The following is a 25,703-nucleotide window of genomic DNA, read 5'->3' as shown; positions in this document are numbered from 1 at the left end:
CCGGCGCAGAACGCGTGATCGACCCCCCAGCAGTGGATGCAGACGCGGTGGGGGTCGTCTGCGGCGACGAGGAGGTCGCTTTCCGCGAACCCGCCACTCCTTGGTGGTTCCATCTTGGTCCTCGGTCTGGGAAAACAACAGGCTAAAGGCCTAGCTAGTAGCCTAGCTCCTAGCGTTAGCCTAGCAACTCGGTTAGCTTACATAGCCGCTAACCGGCGTTTTTTCAAAACAGACCAAGAATGAATGAAAACACTTAGAAGATAATTCAGGAAAATTTTTATATAAGTCTCGGGAGATGACTTATAAGTAGCAAGATTTTTCCCGTGGGGAATACTCCTTATTCCCGCTTTGGGTTACGTTGAAAAAATCTTTGCACTTAACTTGTTGTGTGTGATAGCTGTCTGCGCATTCGCATGCAGAGTGGTGAAAAGAGGAAGAGCCTATGTCACGTGGAGCTTTTGTACTCCCGGGTCTTCCGGACTCGTGACATACCCTAAGCCAATCAGTGAATTGGCATCGGGAGCGTGTGTGTTGCTCTGTACATCGCCTGGGGGCGCTGATATCCCATAGTGAGTAGTAAACGGAAAACCGTGGTAAAACAAAGGGGGAAGCGAGGGGGGGTTTTCCAATTTCCCTGTAACATATACAAATTGCTTTATTTATAAAACACATAAAAAAGCGTTTTATACACAAAAATAAATTATTATAAATGATTACAATTATACTTTTTGACATACAGCTTAACATATTTTGCCAAGGCTCAGACTGCCAATGACGAGAATGACGAGATTTTGTGTTTTCAGTTGGTTTTATGCTAGATAATGAATTGCATTTTTATAGCGCTTTTCCAAGTGTTCAAAGCGCTTTACAATGGTTCATTCATTCATACAGGGGGGGGGGACATTGGGAGGTGGAGTGGCGAATAGTCGACGCCAGCGTCCCCACTTTTCCCACATTCACACAAAAATGGTGGCAAGCTAGCGCCGACCGAATCATTGGAGGCAACTTAGGGTTCAGCGTCTTGCCCAAGGACACTTCGGCATGTGGACAGGAGGAGCCAGGATTCGAACCGCCGACCCACGGATCATTGGACGACCTGCTCTACCTCCTGAGCCACAGCCGCTGTTCGCTGTTCATGGCTGTTCATGGCGCTGTTCGCCAATACATGAGTGACCATTTCATTCTCAGTCACACAGATCCAGGAGATCAAGTGATCGCAAGACCTCCTCCACCATTCACTTCCTTGTTATTCGATTTGGAAAAACGCCTTTTTCTCGCCTCCCTGGATTTCCTCTGCATTTTTGACGAGACATGCAATATTCAACGGCCTATAACAAGCAAACGGTGGGTCGCAATTACATTTTTTCCCCCGCGGAAGCACAGTGAAACCCTCCGTGTTTAGCAACGATCAGCGGATCGATCATACTGGAGATAAATATTCTGTGACTAGTTGCAAAGGTAAGGAAAACGAAAAATCGCTGGCAGTGGCTTAGCAAACAATGTTTTATTTCACATAATGCAGGAGACAGCAGGACGATGCGTTATTGAAAAAAGCGCTTCCAAATTCCAACACTTATTAGAAAAATAATCACCTGTACAGAATGTATTGACAGAAAGTAGCTCATAACATGTCTACAATGGATTGATAAGAAACAAAAACTTTGCAGATAGAAAGAGGATGATTCAAGCTTTCCGTACAGCTGCAATGTTTGGTGAGTTTAACGTTGTTGAATACAATCAGATTTATGCTTGGATGTATGGGCTGTCAAGGGTTGGTATTGCAACTCTAGATTCCAGATATTAAGAGTTGCTTGTGGCTAGTCATATTCTTGTCATCTGCACTTTACCAACCAAGTGTAGCCTAGTTATTTACAACAGCTTGAACAAAAATATCTATAAGCCAGAGAGGGTCGCTTGTAAAAAAAAATCTATGGCTTTGATACTATAGATTAGATGTAGGCGTATTTGACAGTGCAGAAACATAATTGCCTTGATGCATGTAACATTAAGGAGCGACAACGAACGTCAGCTGGACACAGACACACACACAAACCTGCCCTCTGCCAGCCTGATCTCACACAATTTAGTATGCATTGCACGGACCTAGTGCACGTCATTCCGTGCGTAGTCGCCTAGAAAACCAGAAAATCCGTGCATATGTACGGCGAGTGCCGCGGTGGGCGTAACCGGATGCAACCCGGAAGCAGAGCAGTACCCACAACAAAATTTACGATTCTGTGCCTATCGGTACATAACTCAAACGGCGCTGAGTAGGCTCAAGCGAACGTCGCAACATTCGGGACGGCAACTCGTTCGCTTTAGCTCACTCGGTGGTCCCTCACGTGGCTCCAGTTTGCTTGAGACTGCACGCCTCCGAAATGGTTTTGTCAATGAGGGAGATGCGAGGCGGCTATGCACAGATTTTCCAGTTGTCTATGCACGGAATGGAGGTAACAGGGGGTGCACGGCCAAAAAGTTTGGGGAACCGCTGACTGAAAGTGACTGGAGTCTGTCTCATTTATCTCCAAAAGTCCTTGAATATGATGGAATATGATTAAGGATTACTGTGATTATGGTATTAAGCTCACATTTCATATACACACACACACACACACACACACACACACACACACACACACACACACACACACACACACACACACACACACACACACACACACACACACACACACACACACACACACACACACACACACACACACACACACACACACACACACACACACACATGGTGGTTAAGTGGCTAAAATATTTTTTTATTAGATTTACTTTACATGAATTTTCTACCAAACTTGAAACTGAAACTTGTAGTTTACTGTTCCAATGTGTTTTAAAACACATGAATCCCTGTGAACCAAAAATTATCTTATGGTCAAATAAATAGAGTGCTTCAGAAACAGTGAAGAGCTACAAAGTAACTACCGTAGGGTAACAGGTAGATTACATAATGTTGAAATAAACTTAAAGAAAATACTACAAAAAGCATACATCTATCAAATAATAACCATAAAGTAGCATCTGTGTTCAAGTAAACAACATTCATCTCAATAACATAACTACTGTAGCATCTATCTAAATAGTCTACCCTAAGGGGATCTAATCTGATCTTGGGATGTTCTGGAATGTACATTTGGTTCTGATCACAATATAGACCTTGTCAGTGGAATTGTGTTGCTAGGGAACAGCTTGGGTCCAAGTGTATTTCCTGTCAGCTACTGATATTCACAACACTGCAACAGGAAATAAACCTGGACCCATTTAGAATGTTTATGTTGTCAAGTGTCACCATAATCTGACCCAGCAGACACAGCAGTATTTTAAGGCAGTGTCCTCTGAGACTTGAAACAGTCTATTTGGATGGTTTCCACTCAGTGGTATTTAGCTATTCATGACTACATGGCATATCATCACTGTACTGTCGCTTCCTATAAAGTTCATCTGCTCTATGTGCCCTCACTACGTTGAGCAGTGTCAGAGACCAAAACATGGTTCCTCTGTGATATCCAGATACAGGTACACATTCACTCATTCATCTCAGCTGCAGGTAGCTTCATGTTGAATCATACATGCTGACCTGCACACTCATTCTAAGGGCCTACACACGTATGCCTGCGTGAATGCGTCTATGTGCCTGCATACATGCAAGTCTGTGTACAATCATGCCGGCCTACACATGCATGCATGCATACATGCATGTGTAGGAAGTGTCTCAGAAATGCCTGTGTGTATTTGTATACGTGTGCGTGGTTTATTTATTTATTTGTTTGTTTCAAGTGTGGGCGCACACTTTGCACACGCCACTCTCTGCCTATCTCTGTGACTGTTCAAGTCTCATACAAGGAAATTATGTCACCATCGCTGTTCCGTATTTGAGCAACGAGCCGACAGCACACCTCAGGGTCCTCTGCAGTAAACCGCCCTGGCACTAATATGAATGGACATCTCCTATGGAAGCACAACAGCCTTCCCTACAAACAAGACCTAAGCAGCAGTCTTGCCAATGCGCAGCCACCACTCCTGCCAGATGCTATTAGTTCTCATCTTTACATTAAACTCACTCTCCTCCCCCCTAAAGGCTGGAGGGGTGGGGTGGTAATGGAAAGGTCACCACTTGGAATCTGGGCATGCTTGTTAAATGTGGGATGGGAACACTGGTTGACAGATTCTCTCTCCTCTGTCAACGTTTACTGAAGTGCTCTAGTAGAGTACTGGCCAGCAGTAAAGGCCCCAGTATACTTGCCATGTCCGCATAGGCACAAGGGTCTGCGGACAGTGGACACGAGGTGGTTGCTACAATTTGTGGAAGTTGTAATGGATACCTGTGCAGTCCCAGATAGTACACACACATCCAAAAGTGAATTTCAATGGGTGCAGGAAAGATTGGATTATACACACTGTTGTTGTTGTTCCCAAAGTGAATTTTACGGAGCGGTTAGATCTGTGTGGTCTTCTGTGGTACATCTGACCAAGACCACACAGGTTGAATCGTCAGGTACATATATATCCGACAAAGACCATGTCGATACGTTTTATATGAATAAAATTCACTTTGGGAGCAGCAAGAGCGGTGTACAGAATGATATTCTATATTCTTTCTCTGTACTGGACACCTCTCAGTTGGAAGGTCACAGTATGTAACTGTATCTGAGGCTGAGTGGTGCTGAAGAAGAGCGTGCATTCACGGCTAACAATCCCTGGATAAATAGAAGTTTAAAAAATGTGACAATAAACCATCAAGCAGTTGGAGGCTGCTCTGTGCGTTATTGTCTGCTCCCTGTTGCATAAAAGAGTAACACTGTCCAAGAATGAGCATATGCTCATAGATTACCATGGCTGTCTTAAAAGTGTGCTTTTCTTTGGGCCATAGTTTTTTATGCAAGTCAGCAGTTCACATTTCCTCTCGTTCCCTCAACGTCCCTCCTCCCCTCTGTGTTACAGCAGCAGATATTTTGTTTGTTGATACATTTTGTTGTTCAAAGTAAGAAATCATAGGCAAATGCAATCCATGCATTCCCAAGGATGCATGGACTTTTTACAAGATCAATTGAAAGCAAGCCTGTCTGTTTTCTTCAATTATTAAAGTTACAGTCACATACATAATCTAAAAACAATTGTGCTTTCAAGACCCCAAGGCCCTTCTCTTTGTTTATCATCCAGACTTTATTTTATTATTTTAAAAAATCCCTCAAGTGTGGATCACTGTTATATAAATGTTTTAACAAGGGCTGGGCCTCGATAAAAAAAAATCTAATTAATAAGAGGCTTTGTAATTAATTAAACGAAATTAATCCCATGTTGAATCTCATATCAATATTTGACCTGAGAAGCATTTTTTTTCAATTAAAACAGATTTTGGTATCCGAGTGAATCAATGAGTGAATACATACGTTTAAGCAACAAAATATAGTTGTTGTTTTTTCAACGTGGTAAACAGACCAACAGATCAGTGCAAGTTTTACCATAAAATGCAGCAATTTTAGGAATATATTCAGAGATTCAGGTAGCCTATATAAATTCAAGGACCTTCTGTAAACTCAAGCACAAGTAAAACAAAAAATACTTTCAAGTACACAATACTTTCAAGTACATTCCAGAACAGTGGAAACCCTAACCATTAGGAGAAATAAAAATAAAGAATTCTTGATTGACCTTATTGTCCAATATCCTGTATGAACAAAAACAAAACTCCCCATTGCTTCAGGCCATAACAGGCCGTAACACTAAGTTACTTTGTTGATTTACCAACAATTTAGTTTGTCCATATTGATTTAAAAAATCACACCCAGTGTGAAGTGGGCGGTGTGTGGTCATCACAACATGACTCACTCAAAAAAAAGGATAAATACTTTTTTTTAATTCCATACTGCTATTCATAGGGCTGCACATGTGTCATGTGTTTCGCTAGCCAATCACAGTCCTGAATTTGCAAAGTCAGCCAATCACATTACAGCTAGTGGTGATGACACTAGCTGTAATGTGATTGGCTGACTTTGCAAAAGTATAGATTTGCATTGACTGTGGAAGGGTTAGGGTTGTAGACTATTGGCCAATCACGGTGCAGGATTGGTCAGTGTCCAAAACTCACTTATAGGGTTACACCGCCCCCAAAAATAAAAATAAGATAGACCCCTTTAATCCAACTCTCCCTCAATATCCTTGGCCAAAATAATAAACAGACAGTTCAACATAAAGCGGTCAAGTGTGGGTTGGGTATGGATCCTTATACTCCAACTAGGAGTCGGACTAACGTTAACCACTGAACATTATCATTATCCGCAAATACGTTTACATTAGCTCTGGCTTTCCACGCTAGCTGCAACATGTTTAGCATTGAGGTGATATGCACATTCTTTGTTGCACAATCTGCACACAACCGTGTTTTTATCCACGCTTCCATCAGAGAGTTTTTTAAATCTAAATTTCCCATCCACTGGGCCAAGCAAATCAGTCTGATCGGCTTCTTCTCCCATTGCGTGCACTGGGGTTTGTTGTCTGTTGGTAGGTGCACCGGTATGATCGTATGACTGAAACTCGTCCAGTGGTGCAAAAACTAAGCGTGATTAAAATGCGTTAAAAAAATATATGCATTATTTTTTCTGTGATTAATTAATTAATTTACTTTAATTAAAGCCCCAGCCCTAGTTTTAACCCATTAAGACCCAAGGCAGAGTCTACAAATGCCTTCTAAATCAGTTGTTCTCAAACTTTATCGTGTCAAGGACCCCCAAATTGATACATATATATGGCCGCAGACCCCCCATCTGAAAATATTTTGTGCCAGAGACTCCCAGAACAGGCCCGGCGCCAGGATAAAATGAGGGGGAGGGGGGGGGGGGCAGTGCGGAAAAGAATGACACTTCACCGGCGCGTTTCACTGTTTTAGCAGCCGCTGGTTCAACATTTCGACGCTTTACGGCGATAGTTCTGTCTTCTTCAACTTTCTCTACGCCATTTGGTGCCCCCCCCAAGGTTGGTCAGGCATAAACTGAGGGGGCAGAATTTGCAACTGAGGGTGCCAGGGCCCCTCAGGCACCCCCGTGGCGCCAGGCCCGTCCCAGAAGAGAAGACTTGTGTAAAAAAAGAAATGTACATTTTATATATTTTTTAAAAAATGTTCAAAAATAGCTGATGTACAAGCTTGCAGCGCGTCACAGCCAGGCTTGTGAGCTTGTATATCTGCTATTTCTGTTCTAAACCAATGTTCAATCAAATCCTGACAGTTTTCTGAAAAACGTATGTTGCTATATATATAGCTAAAATCTAAAATGACACAGATGCTTTCCCGGTCTTAATGGGTTAACTTAAAAAATCTAACGCAGGTCTAAAATGCCAAAACCTACATTAGCACTACAGTGCCGTATTGTGAGTGCTGTGCTGTTTTATAAGCAATACCCTTCATGCAACAATGACCTATTGGTCCATGCCACCAGAAAACCTCAGTTGCTACTGTGCTTACTCTCAGTAAGTGGAATGACCCTTTTTATAAAGATTATTTGTATGGGCATTTCTGCTTTATCACAAGGGGCAGAAGAAGGATAACCTGCATCACAGGACCTGACCCAGAATCGTACCTGGGGATTTAAATAGAAGCCGAGCACCAGGACTTGGAAGCGCGGTGTTGTGACAAACAAGCCACTTAGGTAAAAGCATCTGCAGAGCAATTTTTCACCCTTAAAAACCTCCATTTCCCAGAACTGAAGAAGAGTTAGAAAATGAACTCCATGTGGTCTGGACCCCCCACCCCCCCCAAAGAATAGAACTACAGTATCTCGCCATCTCAGGTGATCTCTTGTGGTTCTCTCTGGTGCTCTCTTGGTACAGGAGGTACAAATATAGTACAGTTTCAAATAGTGCGATGGGATTGTTTGACATTAATTTAGTTATTTCAACTCAACACAAATTCTCCCCAAATCCTCGATGAGCACGTAACCATTTACTTCACCACTTAAATCATACATACTTCGTCGACCGGGGTCCTCCAGGGGTCACCTCATTTTCCCCCTCTACAACAAATCTTGAGAAGAATAGGGACGCTAGAGTTCATGTAGTTAAAAACTCCAATGCTGGAATGATGGAACCATACATTCACTTGTTGGCTTGCAGTCTCTCAAGGAGGGGAACGTACGAAGGGCAGTGGACTGTGACTCTCCTTTTCCAAAAAGAGAACAAAAACATCCATAAAAATGAGCTCTTTCATGCAGTGCAGTATTGCAGTGCTATTTGGTATGGAAATAGTGAATGTCAGATGCGCTTAAAGGACAACGTTTTTTACAACCAAGGTTTATGTTTTAGCTTGTAATTAAAGTAAATAAAAGATTAGTGTTAAAACTTTTTCATTTACTGCTTTCTATAGTTTAGGCAATTTTCGTGATCTTTTTTTACAGTGGGCGGGCAGGTGGCGGTGGCTAAATATGTATTTTTTTACACAATACAAAAGATCCCGTGGTCTTTGATGGCCAGATGTGAGTTATTGGGGGCTAGAAGAGCTACTGTAAATATTAATAAAGAAATCTGCAGGTTATTGTGTAAGAAAATACATATGTCCGAATGCCCCCGCCCACTGTAAAAAAAGATCACGAAAATTGCTAAAACTATAGAAAGCAGTAAATGAAAAAATGTTAACACTCACCTTTTATTTACAAGCTAAAACATAAACCGTGGTTGTAAAAAAACAAAGTTGTACTTTAAGTGGGTCATGCAATTTCAAATTTCAAAACACAGATGTAAATAGGACAATTAAGATAGAACCAATAATTAAATGTTTATTTATTTTTCTGAGCCTTTACTCAAAAGGAATGGAAAATTCCTCCATTAAGTGTGAATGAAAAGCGTCACTTTAATGGTACCATCATAACAGTGTAAGAGATGTCAGTTCTATGAGCAAACTGTTGTTCTAGCAACAAAAGGCTTCATAAAAACTATGGTAGTGTAAAGGTTTGATGGAAAAATCTCCTGTATGGGTATTAGTGTTGAAAGAGAAAGCGTGTCTGTCTGTCTGTCTGTCTGTCTGTCTGTCTGTCTGTCTGTCTGTCTGTCTGTCTGTCTGTCTGTCTGTGTGTGTGTGGGTGTGTGCACGCGCTCGCTGAGCCAAGGCCAAAAGTAATAGTGAGAGACAGTTTACCGGTCGAGAGAGTATGGCTTGTAGCGAGAGAGAGAGCGTGCGTGTGAGAGTAATGTTGATGTAACTTAGAGAAAGGTGAAAATATATATTTGCATGGTGATGGAGTGTCCAACAACGGCCCCAACCTAACTCCTTTCATTACATTGTCTGGAGAAAGAGACAGAGAGAGAGAGAGAGAGAGAGAGAGAAAGAGAGAAAGAGAGAGAGAGACATAGAGAGAGAAAGAGAGAGAGAGAGAGAGACAGAGATCTGCGACCAGAGTAGAACAGTTACATTTGCTGGTCAGCCAGCCTGCATATGGATATTTATTGTTTGTGTGTGTCCTAAATACATATTTTATCATCCCCAACATCTAGTCTTGCATGCTTAGGAACCCCTCTCGCGCAATCTTTAAGTACTGTACCCGTTATATTCACCTAACGTGGGAACAGTCCCATGATGGTATTTAGTCGGTAAGGAGGGCAATGTGAGAATTACTCTTCCCCGCCTATGCTGGCAATTTATCTAAGTTATCTTTTTACCCAGCTATGTACTGGTATTCCACTGGAAACACAACTAAAGAAACTTTTATATAAGACACCAACATTTTATTTTTTTACTTCCCAAACTATTTTCTGTACAATCACACCAAAGATTAATAGATTGAAATAACTGGCCCTTAAACACTGCACTAATGCGAGATATTGGTTTGATACAGTAGAAATACTAAAATGATGTGTGGGGCAGTTTGAAGTGGATGCTATATTAGCATTAGGCATTGAGTGAGCCTGCTAACCTTTACAAGGGCTTATGAGAGAGGTACCTCACTAGTATGGACATGCACGCACACACACACACACACACACACACACACGTCGCCCCCAGCCCACCCACCCACTCGCACTCTCTCGCACGCACGCACGCACATGCATGCACACACGCGCGCGCACACACACACACACACACACACACACACACACACACACACACACACACACACACACACACACACACACACACACACACACACACACACACACACACACACACACACACACACACACACACACACACACACACACACACACACACACACACACACACACACACACACACACACACACACGGTACAGTTATGTGGCCCGCCCCACACACACAGATGCATCTATTCCCGCAAGCTAAATAACCCATTAAGACCGGGAAAGCATCTGTGTCATTTTAGATTTTAGCTATATATATAGCAACATAAGTTTTTCATAAAACTCTCAGGATTTAGAAGGCATTTGTAGAATCGGCCTCAGTTCTTGATGGGATAAACAACAACAAACAAATACTGTTTCAGAATTTCAGGGTCTAATGGCTGTCCTGTCCAGCTTAATCATATATTGTCACTGTCGGGGAGAAACCTTGTATCTCCATATTTCAAAGAATAGCAAAAACAACCTCACAAAGCGTCACATTGTGATCTTGTAGATGTTTGCTACCTTTGAAAGATGTTGAAGTCTGCCTGTGGGTTCTATAAATATAGAATCAATAGAGTACAGAAGTCCTGACGTCACGTGTTCATCCCCAGGTTCGTAAAGTAATTTCACTATGGAGAATAACATTGGGTCATCGTAGAATCGTCTCATATAAGAATTGTGGTCCAAAAATAAACAAACTGTCCTGGTGATATTGTCAGGGAGGAGGTTCTGTATCGTTTATGAGAGTCAGTCACTTATATTTGATACAGTCTGTTTCTGGCGAAAATGTAACTAATTCGGCGGAAGTAACATTAGTGTTTTCTCACCGTCAGTTGATGCTTCATATCCATAAGAGTAAAACCGCCAGGGTCATTTGTTTATTTTTGGAACACAGTTCTTATTTGACGCAATATTAAATACGTCTATGGAGATTCAGAATGGGGGTGGAAAACCGCGAACCAGGTAGACAAACAAAGGATGTGTAAATTACGTCAGACTTCGGTGCTCTATGAAAAGTATTAACAAGAGCTTGTGACTAAATAATAACTACATCGGCTCCTTTGAAACACAAGTTCCTTTTTTCCATTATCTGATTTAGACATACAAGGTTTCCACCCGACAGCAACGATATGTTGATTTGGTCAAAGTGGTTTCTGCCGTTCCTCTTCTCAACATCTACATTATCTTATTTGTTGTAAGAGCCCTTCATATGGTAACATAGTGCTTTGAAATGTCACGGTCGACTGGCTCTCTTGTCCAGCACAAGCATATAACCATGTATTTGATTACAGCCAATTAAAATGCATCACAGCTGAAGTGAGCGAGAATCCCTGAGATAATTCCCAACTCAAAGTGCACAGCACACCACACCACACAGCAAAATCCTCACCGACCTATTCCAGACCAATCTAAAGCCGTACCCGTTAACCATTCCTGTGATTTACGGATAACGGAGCTGGCACTGTCCCTAAACGCTATTCTGCACTTGCTATACCTCCATTATCTCCATTATGCCAATTCCTTTATTTGCGGGTGGAGGTGTGGTCGTGGGCGTGTTGTTGCTATATCCCCAAAATTGCTATTCTGCCCACACACTTTTGGGAAAGCGCACAGCGGATTCTAAAACCACCCGCAGTGCCAACTTGGTTAGTAGAGCGCACGGTCTGCAATTGATTCCTGGAGACGGTCAGGGCGCACAGCGCGCATCTCTCCTATAATCAGCAGAAGGGAGGGTGTCAATTCCTTGAGTCAATTGTATTTATATAAGATAATAGTCTATTTAAAGAAGACAATTTGTGCATCGCGCAATGCAATGCTCCAATTTACACACTTCAGTTTTATTCATCGATTACGCAGGAAATAAGGAACTGATTACAAAACATAAAATTCTCTCTAATCAGTAACATGTAGGTGATACTTATGTCTATGAAATGTGGTTTTATTGAAAGGCAATCAAAGTCCAGAGCTTAGAAACCCAACGTCGGGTGTTTCCATTATAAATCCCCACAGTACGGCAGAAAATTGCCAGAATTTGCGAGAAATAAGCAACCAGGTCTATGAAAACAAGCCCAAAATAAGCGACTATAATAGGCCACATGAGCACTTCAAACCTATATATGTCGTCCATTAAACAATGTGCATATTTATATATGTTGGCTATTTTAAAATAGACGATCTACATGCTCACAACTGTTCTACCATTATTTACAAGCAACTTCAGAAAAACAAGCCCAATGTGCCTTATAATAATCAGACCAGGCAACACTGCAGACAGGGAGATAGGAGAGCCTAAGATTGGATTGGGGATAATGTGTAGCGCAGTCTTCTCTAAAAGGTAATGGCATCTGGCACGATGATTGGTTTTATCATTGTAACGCCCAAACCACACCTGTGCATAATGTAACGGGTAGTGCAGGTGTTTTGCGGGTAAAGCAGGTGTCCCAGAATAGCAACTTTTGCGGGGGAACGCCCCTTGCCTAGTCCTAAATACGATATTAGTGGCTTTAGCAACTTCAACCTGGAATAGGGCCCTCAGTGTTCATTTTAGACTAATGTGAGAATGGACCCAAGGATCCACACCCTCAGAGTTATTATGAACACAGATCATTTCACTGCGCAAGATCCTATTAGCATCACAAACGAGAGGTGTATTAGCATATTACTTGCACCGTGTTCAAGCATGCTCACACCCCGTTTTAATAGCATTTTATGCCACCATAATCTTTGCTATCATTGTTGTTTTAGTTGTTAATAGTAATCTCTTCAGTGATAACTATGTCATTTTAAACGTCCTGAGTTTGAATTAGGCTGAATTCCTGAGTCAACACCCAACTCTGACATCTCTTTTCTGTTACTATTCATTGTGCTGTTTAATAAAATAATTTCTCATTTCTATACTCAACGCTACCCCTGCTGGCCACTCTCTCAATAAAGAAAAAATGTAATACTACTGAGTCGCTTATCCTCTGTTCTTTAAGAAAAGTTGTTTGCAGATATAGGCGGGTGCATATATGAAAAAAAAGCACCTTACCCAAAAGAAATTGGAACAAAAGGTTTCTCAACTGTTTTTTGTAGTATGTGGTGTCCTGAATAACATACTAAAAGTCTACCAAAGTCTGACCACTTTTAAGGTGTTATTTTCAAGATGACGTCCAAGATGGCCCAAAAAAACGTTAAAATAGCTTAATTCCTTCATTATTTATCCTAGACAAGTACTTTTTGTGTCTAACCCCATGTTTTGGCGGCCTGGGAATCTATTGGACTTGTCCAAATTGCAGAGATACAATTAGATAATTGTGAAATCCTATGTTTTGTTTGAGACTCTATTAACACCCTCTGAAATGGTCACCCGTTTCAAGTTAACTTAACTAATCATATAATAAATGTCCAACAACTTATATTTATTTTTTACTGGAACAAGGCTATCCTCAAAGCACAACACAACTAATAGTCACAATTTGCAGAAGGTGGTGGCAGAGAATATTGTCAGTTGCAATATAGTATTGTGTTCAATATTGCCCAAACTAAATTCATCTTTGACTATACACCCCACCCAAAAACAATTTCTTGCATTTTGAACCAATCTCTCTGCACCCCTCCCCTCCCCTTACCCACCCCACAGGAACTTCATAACCTCCCCTACATACACGAGAATATTTATTATATTTATAAGTGCAGTGTCATCTTGTAGACACACGATTTTGAAAAACATTGAATAGATGTTTATAGAACTTTTTAACACATTAGGAAGGCAATCAGTGTGAGTGTGCAAAGAGGGATGGGTTGGTTATGGAGGTTAGTGTAGAGCTGTCAGAACTGGGTGCCTAGACAGAGGGGAGTATGCGGGGTGGGTCTGGTCTAGAGTTTAGTGGGCCTAGGGTTCCCCTCAGGTGGGTAGAGGGGAGTATGGGGGTTACTAGATTGCTCCATGGGCACTTGGAGCACAGAAGAGCAAAGTTAGGAGCCAAGGAGACCCTGAGCTTCTGATCTCCCCCATGTCAGATATGCAAAACCTCCAACAGAAATGATACGCCATTTCAACGAAGACAGTTCTGCAAACGATACATGAAAGATAAACTTCTTTGCCAGATCACTCCAAGTGGCCTAGGGAGCCTGCGCTCTCCTCGTTCTCAGCTCCTCCAAAAGCAAATTAGCATTTGGGATGCAAACGATTTCTAAGCCACGGCACGCTGGAAGACGGAGTGAGGAGGAGGCAGAAATTAAGGTATTGGAATTTAGCTAATGCGTGAGGCTGAGAGGGGTGTCCCTATGTCGCCTGGCTCACTGGATAGTCCCACTGGTCCCAAGTGGACCTCCACGCTGGCTCCCGAGATAGGCACTCCCAAGATAGGCACTCTTGAGTTAGCATAGGTAGCCAGTGGTGGTGGTTGTAAGACCTCCACGTGGTGTTGCATGACTGTGTGTCAGGCAGACAAGGGTGTCTATGTCGGACTGGCTCACAGGAGAGTTGGTGGTGGCTGACCATTAATATTCCCAGGGGTCCCCAGTGACTTATCATTATGGCTCAGAGCGTCCTCTCCCCTTTTGGCATACACCAAAAAATTGGTGTATGCCAAAAGCAATGCTTGTTTGTTGGATAGCAGCAGGGACACCGCCCCTTATGGGCGTGGAGGTCGGTTAGATTGGGATTCTATGGGGAGACTGGAGCCCAGGGCGTCATGGGTTGTCCCCTATACGTACCTTCTTGCTGTTACAATTATCCAGAAAAAAAGATCAAGGTTCAAGCTTATTGCCAGAAGTACCAATTACAAAACAAAGACATGTGAAATTAATTTTGCATTAAAACCTCACACAACTACTAGTCACAGGAATAAGGAGATGTCTGTGACAAGCAAATCTGAACCTTATCCACGCCACACTCCTCCACCACCCCTGCCTAGACACCCAGTAGAAGACACTAGATACTTGCACACCCTCTCTAGGCCCACAAGTGGCCATTTTTTTCTTACTGAGTGTAGCGTTGTGAGCTTGTACATCGGCTATATTCACAATGTTTGCCTCTTTCTTACCTAATATTTGAGATAATATATATATAGATAATATAGTCTTAAGAGTAATTAAATTGTAACTTTAGAAATGTGCAGATACCCTGTATACACTTATACTGTATGTTGGTTTGTTTACTGTTGAGTGAGAAAACAATGTTGCACATTAAGCTAACCATCTGGGGACCCCCCAAAATCTTTTGGGGGACCCCCAGTTTGGGAACCAGACACCTTTACAAACAAATTGGTGAAGACATTTCTCGGTAAGGAATTTCTTCCAAGATTTGTGTAATATTCCCAGTCCATCACTTGGCAGCCATGTTTCTACAAATGTCACAGTACCACCCAGTAATAATGAATTTATTCCTTATTGGTATCCAAAGAAATTTTGAAAGCTTCAACAGAATGTGAATTACATGTATAGGTGATGAATTCACCAATCCTGGGCATTATGGCGTGTAGAAAAGGGAAAAATGTCCAATTACATTGTTAAATATGCTTATAACCAATTGCTTCAATATTTAATTGTACTTATAATCACTTGACTATAATGTATATATGCTAATTGGATTCCTAGATCACCAAAACATGGGGTTAGGCACCATAATTACTTGTGTAGGGCAAATAATGAAGGAGTAATGGTCTTTTAAGGAACTGGTCGCGACCATCTTGGAAATTTGACATTTCTAATGATCAGATTTCGGTAGACTTTTGATATGTTATTAAGTACACCTGATACTACAATAAACCATTGAGAAACCTTTTGTTCCAATTTTTTTTGGGTCAAACCATATTTGCACCCGCCTAATATGAGACATGTATCGCAAAACTTTTCCAAGGTGCATTTATTACTCAATTGATGTGAGGCATAGTTCAGTAGTGCAATAAGCATGACCTGATATAACTTTCACCTCTATAGGGATTGCAGCATGTCAGCCTTGGAAAAACATGCAACTTGAAAATAAATCACTCACACGCGCACAAACGCACAAACATACCGTGTGTACACACACACACAAAACATGCATAGCCTGTACACACAAGCACAGTGTAACACACGCTGACTGACATGATCTCACACGCGCGTGTTTTAAACATGTGCTTGCTTGCATGTTTAAGACACACACACACACACACACACACACACACACACACACACACACACACACACACACACACACACACACACACACACACACACACACACACACACACACACACACACACACAGCACTAAAAATAGCTAGATGCCTGGAGGTGAAAAGCTCACAGGTGTTTGATTAGAACACCCCTACAGTGCCGTGTACTGGAGTTGTGATTGGCGCCATGGGTGTAGCAGCATATATGCTAGGCTGGGCAGAATATGTTATTTCCTTCATCAGATATTGCGAACCGGACTCTTGGATGTGGAATCCAGCTCCAGGCTGCACTGCACACACTGTGATTTAATAAGCTTTCTGTCTTTTAATTTCAGGGTCCATTATTTTACAGCCTGTAGTATCATACCCTAATTTTACTTGCTGTTTGATTCATTGGCCTTCAAGCTATCTGGCGAATAACTAATAACTTAATAATTCTTAATGATTTTACATGTAGATGTCACATTCTTAAAATGGCAGACACGCCATGGCACAGAGCTAACCTGGAATCCCAGAAGGTACTATCTATACACTTTTAGAGTTTAAATGAACACTCCAGATGTAGCTGTGCAGTCATCTTGAAAATACTTATTTGAAAATAAATAAGTCATAACTACAGTCATCACCCCATGACTCATACTACTGTCATACATTGAGTAGGCTAACTTCAAAACTGCATGGACCTCATAGTCTCCATTTCATGAGCATTCGTGGGATTGGACAAGATCATGCCTGAAAGCTCCTCAACAGCCAACCGTATCCGTTGGGAGATCATTATCCCGGATTGGCAGCCCCCCGATTGGCTTAGGAGAGGAGGTAGCTCATTCTGACCTTTTTGCTGTGAGTGATCCCTGACAAGATCAATCTAAATGCAAGGCATTCTCTCAGCGCAAACCCACTGAGTCATTCCACTCACGCTTTGCAGTGGAAATTAATTAATACTGTACACCCCCTACCCAATGGTGTTAAAAAGCCATTCCTCCCAGCAAGCCGTTTCTAACATGTACATTTTGCCAGTATCAGCATTAAAGGCTTAGGTGATAGGGTTCTGAGCATTCTTTAGTGAAGCCAGATCAATGCTGCGGTAACAGAAGGAAAAAGATGAAAGAAGAGCAGTTTAAGACTGACTCTGAGTCTGTATTAAAACTAATAGTATGACAGTGTCGCTTGTTGAAAATAACTTATTTTCAAGCTAACAATGTGGGCCATCAAGTGTCATCATCGTGCACTGGAGTATAAATTAAGCTGTATAAGACTGTATAAAGAAGATAGACAGACATAGTGATGGGGTACTGTAACTACTGTTGGCTGAATGTAAAGTGTAAGACAGCTAGCACACAGGTTTTGAAAGTGGGGGCAGATGGAAGAGGGGGGGGGGCTTTGACATAACCTTCTTTAAGGTGTTATTCTGTCAATAACTAACTGTCTAACCGTGCTTGCAGCACACCTCTGCTTCTCTTCTCGTGCTCTGATATGGTCAGGTTGAACAGCCAAACGGAGAGCTCTCTCCTAGGGCTGGACAATTAATCGAAAATATTCATATAATCGTGATATTGATCTAAAGTCATATCGCCCAGCTCTACTCTCTGTGGAAAGCCTGGTTTCCATTCCATTTTAACCAGTACCATACAGAGCCTGCCTACTACAACACTGTATATGATCATTTACACACTCACATACTGTATATCATACACACACACACATGCACGCGTCGCGCACATGCATGCACACACGCACACGCGCACACACATAGAATGGATATGCAAACTGGCATAGTTAATAACTGATCCATGTCACTGATTCAACAAGCTCAATCAGATGTAAAACAATTAAACATATCAGTTACTTAAGTACAGTAGTATACATGTTTCACCATAGATATAAAGAATAGAGGTCATAAGTGCCCTACTTCCGTGTTCACTGCCACTACATTGCTGAAGTGCTCATTGACACTTATCGCTATGGATACCAACCATAACCAACGCATCTTCATATTGAACGAACACATATCAAAGCACAGCATTGCAAGCATGGAAATAGCCATTCTATACATTTATTTCTGTGTTCTGCATAACTTGGCATTGTGAAATCCTAAATAACCAATAACAGAACATGTCAGGCATTCAAGTTGATCATGTACTGTATACCAAGTCTATTACGTGGTGTGTAAAGCCTGATGTATAATTTGTCTTATGACAGAGTTGTGCACTGAAAATAGCCGATCTACAAACTCAGTGACTGTGACGTGTTGTGAGCTTGTAGATTTGCTATTTTAGGCACGTGACTCTGTCGTACAACGCAGTATAATTAAAGGTGGTGTAAGTGATATCTTTTCGTTGAAATAAGTGATAGCTCTATCCTCTTATAGTAATCAATTATAGTGTGTGTGTGTGTGTGTGTGTGTGTGTGTGTGTGTGTGTGTGTGTGTGTGTGTGTGTGTGTGTGTGTGTGTGTGTGTGTGTGTGTGTGTGTGTGTGTGTGTGTGTGTGTGTCTGTGTGTGTGTGTGTGTGTGTGTGTGTGTGTGTGTGTGTGTGTGTGCGAGCAGTAACAGGGGTCTTCCCATCTCTCCAGCTCTTTAGTAAACAGAAAATACATTCTCAGGTCAGGACACCAACTTCATCCAACCAGGAGAGAACTCATACAGGATACAGGATGAGCAATTGAAATAGGAAGTGATGAAACTAATAAATGTGCTGACAAAATTGGAACTGTAACACAACTGATACAGTACATGATCATTGGGGTGTTCTCTTTCCTGAGTGGATGAAATATTTAACTCACCTGAAAATATATTCTGTTTATTAAAGAGCTGGAGAGATGTGGAGACCACTGTTACTGAACAAACACTCTAAACTAAAGCAATCATTTCAGAATATAGTTTAAACGTTTTAACTTATCTTTTGTTTTTACAAAGCAATAAACACTTACAGCACTTTTAAGCATAACACAGACTTGTCCATGCTATTCACATCAACCACTGATTAACCTTTAGAAGTATTGATGACCTCTGCCAGATAATATGACTTTAACCAGACTTTTCTATCCAACAGCTATGAAGCACCAACTCTGCTTATTCATAAGGTTCCTGCATTTGCTGGTGAATCTGCTATACAAAATGTGCCTGTCCAACTGAACTTTGATTTACTTGGTAAGCATTCAATGCAATGACTGTGATATTTCCTTAAGAACTTTACGTCATCACTATCATCATCATATTTTATTTTATTTTATGAGCGAATGCCTGGTTGGAGGTGTTTTTTTCATATTCATATGGCCAAATGAATTATGAACATCCCTGGACTTTGATGGGAAAGAACTTTGATTCACCAATCATCTAGAGTAGACTGCCCTAGCGTGGCTCATATCTGGCATAGAGGGGCGGGTTTAACATCTCCGGAGAGAGAATGCGTGTGATCCCATTGGTTCACCGATCTGTCCGTCAGCCCCGTCAACACAACATTTGGAGTGACGCCCACTGCACTCTGGTTGGTTGGGGAAATGGAACACATCCTATACCCGGAACACCGACTCGCTGGTCCAGGCTTTTATTTTTGAGCAAAAATAAAAAATAAAAGCCTGGAGATCGAGGCTACCAATCATCAGATCCCTGATGATGTATCAACATCAGGGCACATCCTCACTCCAGTTGAACAATTCAGCCCTATACAAAGAAATTAAGTATAATGGACCCTGATGGGTACATTTTTACTCTCTCCAAATTAAATGAACCCTCACGATTTTATAGTGTACATGTGTGATTAAAAGCAAATCTCTTCTACCTGAATCCTCATCACTAGCCATTTCTGCCACTAATTCAGCACTACACTTGAAGAGTTGCCGCAAATGTGTCTCCGATACACCCAATGCCCCACTGGAGAATGAATGGCCTCTCTCTCTCTCTCTCTCGATGGATCATCTAGCACACAGGGCTAGATGGAACTCGAGCATACAGTACAGTAATAGCCTAACAGATGATGGTTCTTGGCACTGCTCAAGTAGTGGAGGGGTGTAAGACAGTCCCTTATGTCACATGAGAGGGGGTGGGGGGGACGGGGGGAGAGGCGATTGCTGCAGTGTATTGGCAGTGTTCTGTCTCTTTAATCATGGCCATGCTTGACGCTTGACAAGGGTTGCTGTATCAAACTACTGTAAAAATCGACATGACCAGAGATGGCTCAGTGGCTGGCTGCTTCCATCCATCTACACTCATACTGTAGGCACAGCCATTGCATAATGCTCCATGAGAGGAGAGAGGGAGAGGTAGAGACGAAGCGAGAGCAAGAGAGTGTGGGGGCAGAGAGCGGAGGGTGTGTGTATGCGTGTGTGTGTGTGTGTGTGTGTGTGTGTGTGTGTGTGTGTGTGTGTGTGTGTGTGTGTGTGTGTGTGTGTGTGTGTGTGTGTGTGTGTGTGTGTGTGTGTATACGTGTGTGGGTGGTTGTGTGTGTGTGTGTGTGTGTGTGTGTGTGTGTGTGTGTGTATGTGTGTGTGTGTGTGTGTGTGTGTGTGTGTGTGTGTGTGTGTGTGTGTGTGTGTGTGTGTGTGTGTGTGTGTGTGTGTGTGCGTGCGTGCGTGCGTGCGTGCGTGCGTGCGTGCGTGCGTGCGTGCGTGCGTGCGTGCGTGCGTGCGTGCGTGCGTGCGTGCGTGCGTGCGTGCGTGCGAATTACAGCAAAGGGGGAAGAGAAGAAGACAAAATGATCAACTGAAAAGAAGAGTGAGTTAAGGTGAGTGAGTGAGGAGGAAAAAAAGGTTTGGCCAAGATAGGAAGGCCTATCTCCGTTCCGTTGCCTGCCTCCCACTAACTGTGTGTTCATGTGAGCGGGGACTTGGCAAGACTGCAATGGCTTGCCTCGTAGATCAGCTTAAAACACACACACACACACACACACACACACACATCAATGCATGCGCTCTGAATACATTTGCTATAGAGGTGGGTTTTATTGCCCTTAAGGTGGCTGTGTAACTCATCAGAAATCAATGTCACACTAATATCAGCCATCTTAGCTCACACTTAATCTGAGGCTGTTGAGTCACTCCAGCAATAAATATCGCACAGTGTTATGTAATCGCTGCGAGTAACCATGGTGCTGCTAATGTATAGCATGGAGCTTCTAATGTATTGAGATGGATGGAATACAAGTCTGAAGTGAGCTGCGGTTGTCATAGTATAATCATAGGAGATAGCCTGTATTTTTCTTAATTGTTTTCCAATGCAAATGACTGACAACAGGTTCACTTAGGAGCCTCCCCCAATGAGAATACTGTGTGCAATCTCATTAAAAAAGAAAACAGACAAAATAGAGAAGAGTACAATAGTATAAAAATGTAATGCAACTTTGGTGTGAATCCATACTGTGCTACATAGGAATCCTGCTAAGCCCAAAGTGGACAGGTGTATTAAGTACCAACATACACAGGCACAGCCTACACCAAGAAACAGTACTCACTGCCATCACTGGCAGCTTTTACAGGCACATCACTATGCACACAGTTTCCTGGCACTGGTTCCGGAGTGAGCTTGCACACAGCATCTCACCAATATTATGCAACCTCCTTCTATAGCTGCTCTTGTACAATAGGGCATTTGGCTATTATTTGCTGTGGCAGAGTGGAAAAGATCTGAGCGGACTGGCAGAGTTTAAACTGATCATTCTTCTTATGATGGTGTCTAAGGTCATGTTGAGGTCCAGGAGGTAAACATTGATTTTCAATATTCATCCTTACATTAAAAAAGAACAATATTCTTTGGCATGTACACACACACACACACACACAAGCGCGCACGCGCGCGACTGCGCGTGCAGTCACACACACGCACACGCACCCACACACACAACGTAGTCTCCCACTCTCTCACTTTGTCTCTCTCTCTCTCACACACACACACACACACACACACACACACACACACACACACACACACACACACACACACACACACACACACACACACACACACACACACACACACACACACACACACACACACACACACACACACACACAATTCTCTGATGAGAGGTATGTACAGTATGTAGACCACTCCATAAGATATACTCACACAAACCAAGACACTCTCGATCCATCAAGGTTCCTCCAAACTTTGGAGTGGGTGTGTTCCATCTCACTTCATCTCACTCCATTTGAGTCCGGCCATTACATTCAGGGGACCCCGCAGTTTCCCAGTTGGACCCGTTATCACACCGCAAATGTAGCCTAATGATTGTTGCAGGGAGGCAGCTCACTGCAGCATGCTGTTCATATAGCATTAGTCACAGTTGCAGTGCCATGATGATACCAAGGGGAATCTGCCTTTAGCGTACAGTAGGAAACTCACCCACACTCCTCGTCAGGACCGAATGTGGACAAAAATCTACTCATGAGCTTAAAAGTAGCTTATCCTTCATTTCCACTCACCGAAGAGGCGCTTTAGCACATTGGAACCGGGGCAGCATCTGTGTCATTTTTAGATTTTAACCACTTTAAACATTATTTTATACTTTGGCTATTCAAAAATAGCAGATATACAATCTCATAGCGCGACACCAAGTGCCACACTATGAACATTTGTGCAAATCTTTGAATGTCTTTTTTAAAGCGGACATTTTTAACTCAAATCTTTGCTTCTGGGGGGTCCCTGGAACAAAAATGTACATTTAATATAAGTGTTTCAGAAGACTGTTGGGATGTAGAAGACATTTATAATCGGCCTCAGGTCTTAATGGATTAATGGGACCAAAGTTTGAGCATACAGTTGCAGGGTGACTGTCAGTCTGATGTGTGATGTGAGCATCATCACTCACATTCATAGATGTATGGTATGTGTGTGTGTGTGTGTGTGTGTGTGTGTGTGTGTGTGTGTGTGTGTGTGTGTGTGTGTGTGTGTGTGTGTGTGTGTGTGTGTGTGTGTGTGTGTGTGTGTGTGTGTGTGTGTGTGTGTGTGTGTGTGTGTGTGTGTTTGTGTGTGTGGTTCTGCACGGTGGAATGCTTTGACGAGAGAGTGGACTGACTGACACCAGCACGCACATGCCTTCCTTGATGTTACGGTACTATGATTGCATGCGCCGGCCAAGTCATTTGCTAAAGCCTTAGATGTCTATATGACATGCACTCTCTTTCTGTGCACCTGTAGGCTATGGCGATTTTACGCGCGCCTCAGCCTTAATTGTAGTAATATGACACACTGTTGTAGTGCGGAAAAGAGAGAGAGAGAGAGAGAAAGAAAGAGAGAGAGAGAGAGAGAGCGAGAGAGAGAGAGAGAGAGAGAGAGAGAGAGAGAGAGATGGTGAGGGGAAGATAGGAAAAAATATGCAGTGGATGAAAAAAAAGAGGCTTTTTTTCTCTCTTACCTTGAAAGGGAACATAGGACATGTTCCTCCAACGGCATTGAACGTGATATTTGCGTCTCGACAGTCTCTCGGTGCTAAAAAATAAATAAAAAAATTACAATTAATAATAAATACACCAATAGGAAACACTACTATAGTCACAGTCGCGGAGACGACGGACGGGGAGACCAGTATTCCACTACTATATAAAAATAGGCATCATAATAATCCACGACTGTCAAAAGCCATTGTAAACGTTGTCCTGTGTGCCTTGGATGCAGAATTCTTTTTTCGCACGCCGCCGTTATTGAGGTGTGATGGTGAAACGAGAGAGAGAGAGAGAGAGAGAGAGAGAGAGAGAGAGAGAGAGAGAGAGAGAGAGGAGGGGGGGGGGGCTGGGGGCTGGGTACGGGCGCGCATTTGTGTGTGCGTGTGTGTGTGCGCTTCCCAATAACCAGCTATCTTTAGCCTGTGGATTTCGTATTCGTGCTTCTTTTCTGAGAAGGAAACGACTGTACAGACTTCAGGCTACTCTGTATCCATCTCTAAAAACTCACTCACTCACTGCCAAACAATTAACAAGCACGCAGTCGGGAACCAACGCGCGCGCGCGCGCACGTCCGCACGCACGCAGAGAAACAGGGAACGAGAGAAAGTGTATAAAGTGAGTGACTTGATTAGGCTGCACGTTGTTTTATTGTACGGGATTAACAAGTGGAGCCGTGGCTCTTCAGATAGTCACACTCTATCACTGTTGAGTAACGTTACATAACATGAGGTTCATCATCCCGCATATGTCTTGTGTTATATCATTGTCTTGTCCCCATACAAATGTATTGCAAATGCAACGCCTCAGCAGGCAAACCTGTGGAAAAAGTAGGCCTACTCACTTTTTTTTTAAAGTATCAATACAATACCGCAATGTAGAATGCTGTTACAAGTAAGTCCGGAATTAAAAATATACTTGAGTAAAAGTACAAAAGTATTGGTATCAAAATGTACTTATAGTGCCAAAAGTAGAAAGTAGGCTACTCATTATGGAGAATGTCCAATTTCACAGGTCTTCAAGTGTATAAAATGTACAAAAATCTTTTGAAAATAGCAGATCTACAATGTATGGCATCGCAACGCATTGTGAGCTTGTAAATTAATCGGCTATTTTCATATATATTTGCCTCTGAGTTGTAGTGGAGTATAAGTAAAACTTAAGTACTGTAAAGTAAATTGGAAATACTCCAGTAAAGTAGAAATACCTCAAAATTACATTAAGTACAATACTTGAGTAAATGTACTTAGTTACTTTACACGGCTGTCATTTCCCCCCAAAACATGTATTGCCACATAGTGATTATGGTGATTAAATGCAACGCCTTAGCAGACAAACCTGTTGAAGGCATCATTAGCACCGTCCACAACACCTTGACACCAACACCAGCACCCTCCCTACTTTGTTACAAATGCCAGCAAATCGTTGTCATAAATCCAAAAGTTCTGCAGCACGTAGTCATTTTGTTTTAGACGCGTCCAAACCTTGGTCCAAACTCGGAAACTGTATCAAGCTAACAGGAAACTGTCTCCATATCCATAGCCTGTGATCCTAGAAGAACCGTAATGGCGTTCCAGTGTTACTTCTTCTACCCCTGGGCCTACCTGTCCGGCAGCGGTCTCAATCTTGAGATGTGACTACCACCTGGCGGTTACAATCAGCAATTGCAGGGAAACAGTAGCTCTAATACAGTTGTTCTCAACCAGTGGTCCGGGAACCACCAGTGGTCCTTGAGGAGGTTCCAGGTGGTCCCTAGCAAAATGATGGAGAGTTGGTAACCAAATGGACCCTTATAGATCTTTAACTCTTGAGAGTGTAAAATGAAAACATCTGCATTACTTAATTTACAAGAAGTCTACACAATTAGAAGAATTGTTATTTTGGATAAACTTTTGCCTGTTATCTCTCCTATGGTACCAATATCAATACTGCATGGATTTGTGGACAAAATATTATCCAACAATAACAAAATATTCTACGTTTTGGGTCTGAGAGGCAAAATCTCATCGAATGGTGGACCGTGGCTCAAATGCCGAGTAAATAATGGACCATAATATGAAAAAGGTTGAGAACCACTGCTCTAATAGATCACAGGCGATG

At 42.3% G+C, this 25,703-nt stretch overlaps 1 protein-coding gene across 1 annotated transcript in view; it reads right to left on the bottom strand.

Annotated features, from left to right (window-relative positions):
- The window catches only part of syngap1b (synaptic Ras GTPase activating protein 1b), a 161,972-nt gene extending 136,891 nt beyond the window's left edge, over positions 1–25,081 (bottom strand). The window contains exons 1-2 of the mRNA XM_084052810.1: positions 24,942–25,081; positions 23,579–23,652 (exon numbers count right to left, since the gene is read on the bottom strand). Of these exons, the coding sequence (XP_083908936.1) occupies positions 23,579–23,600 (22 nt within the window). The 5' untranslated portion in view covers positions 23,601–23,652; positions 24,942–25,081. The remainder of the gene's footprint in view (positions 1–23,578; positions 23,653–24,941) is intronic.
- Between the last annotated feature and the right edge of the window lie 622 nt (positions 25,082–25,703).

Source organism: Gymnoscopelus microlampas (assembly GCF_963454915.1).
Source record: "Gymnoscopelus microlampas genome assembly, chromosome: 3".
Taxonomy (NCBI): Eukaryota; Metazoa; Chordata; class Actinopteri; order Myctophiformes; family Myctophidae; genus Gymnoscopelus; species Gymnoscopelus microlampas.
The sequence above is the reverse complement of the archived record's forward strand: the minus strand, read 5'-3'. Positions and strand labels throughout refer to the sequence as shown.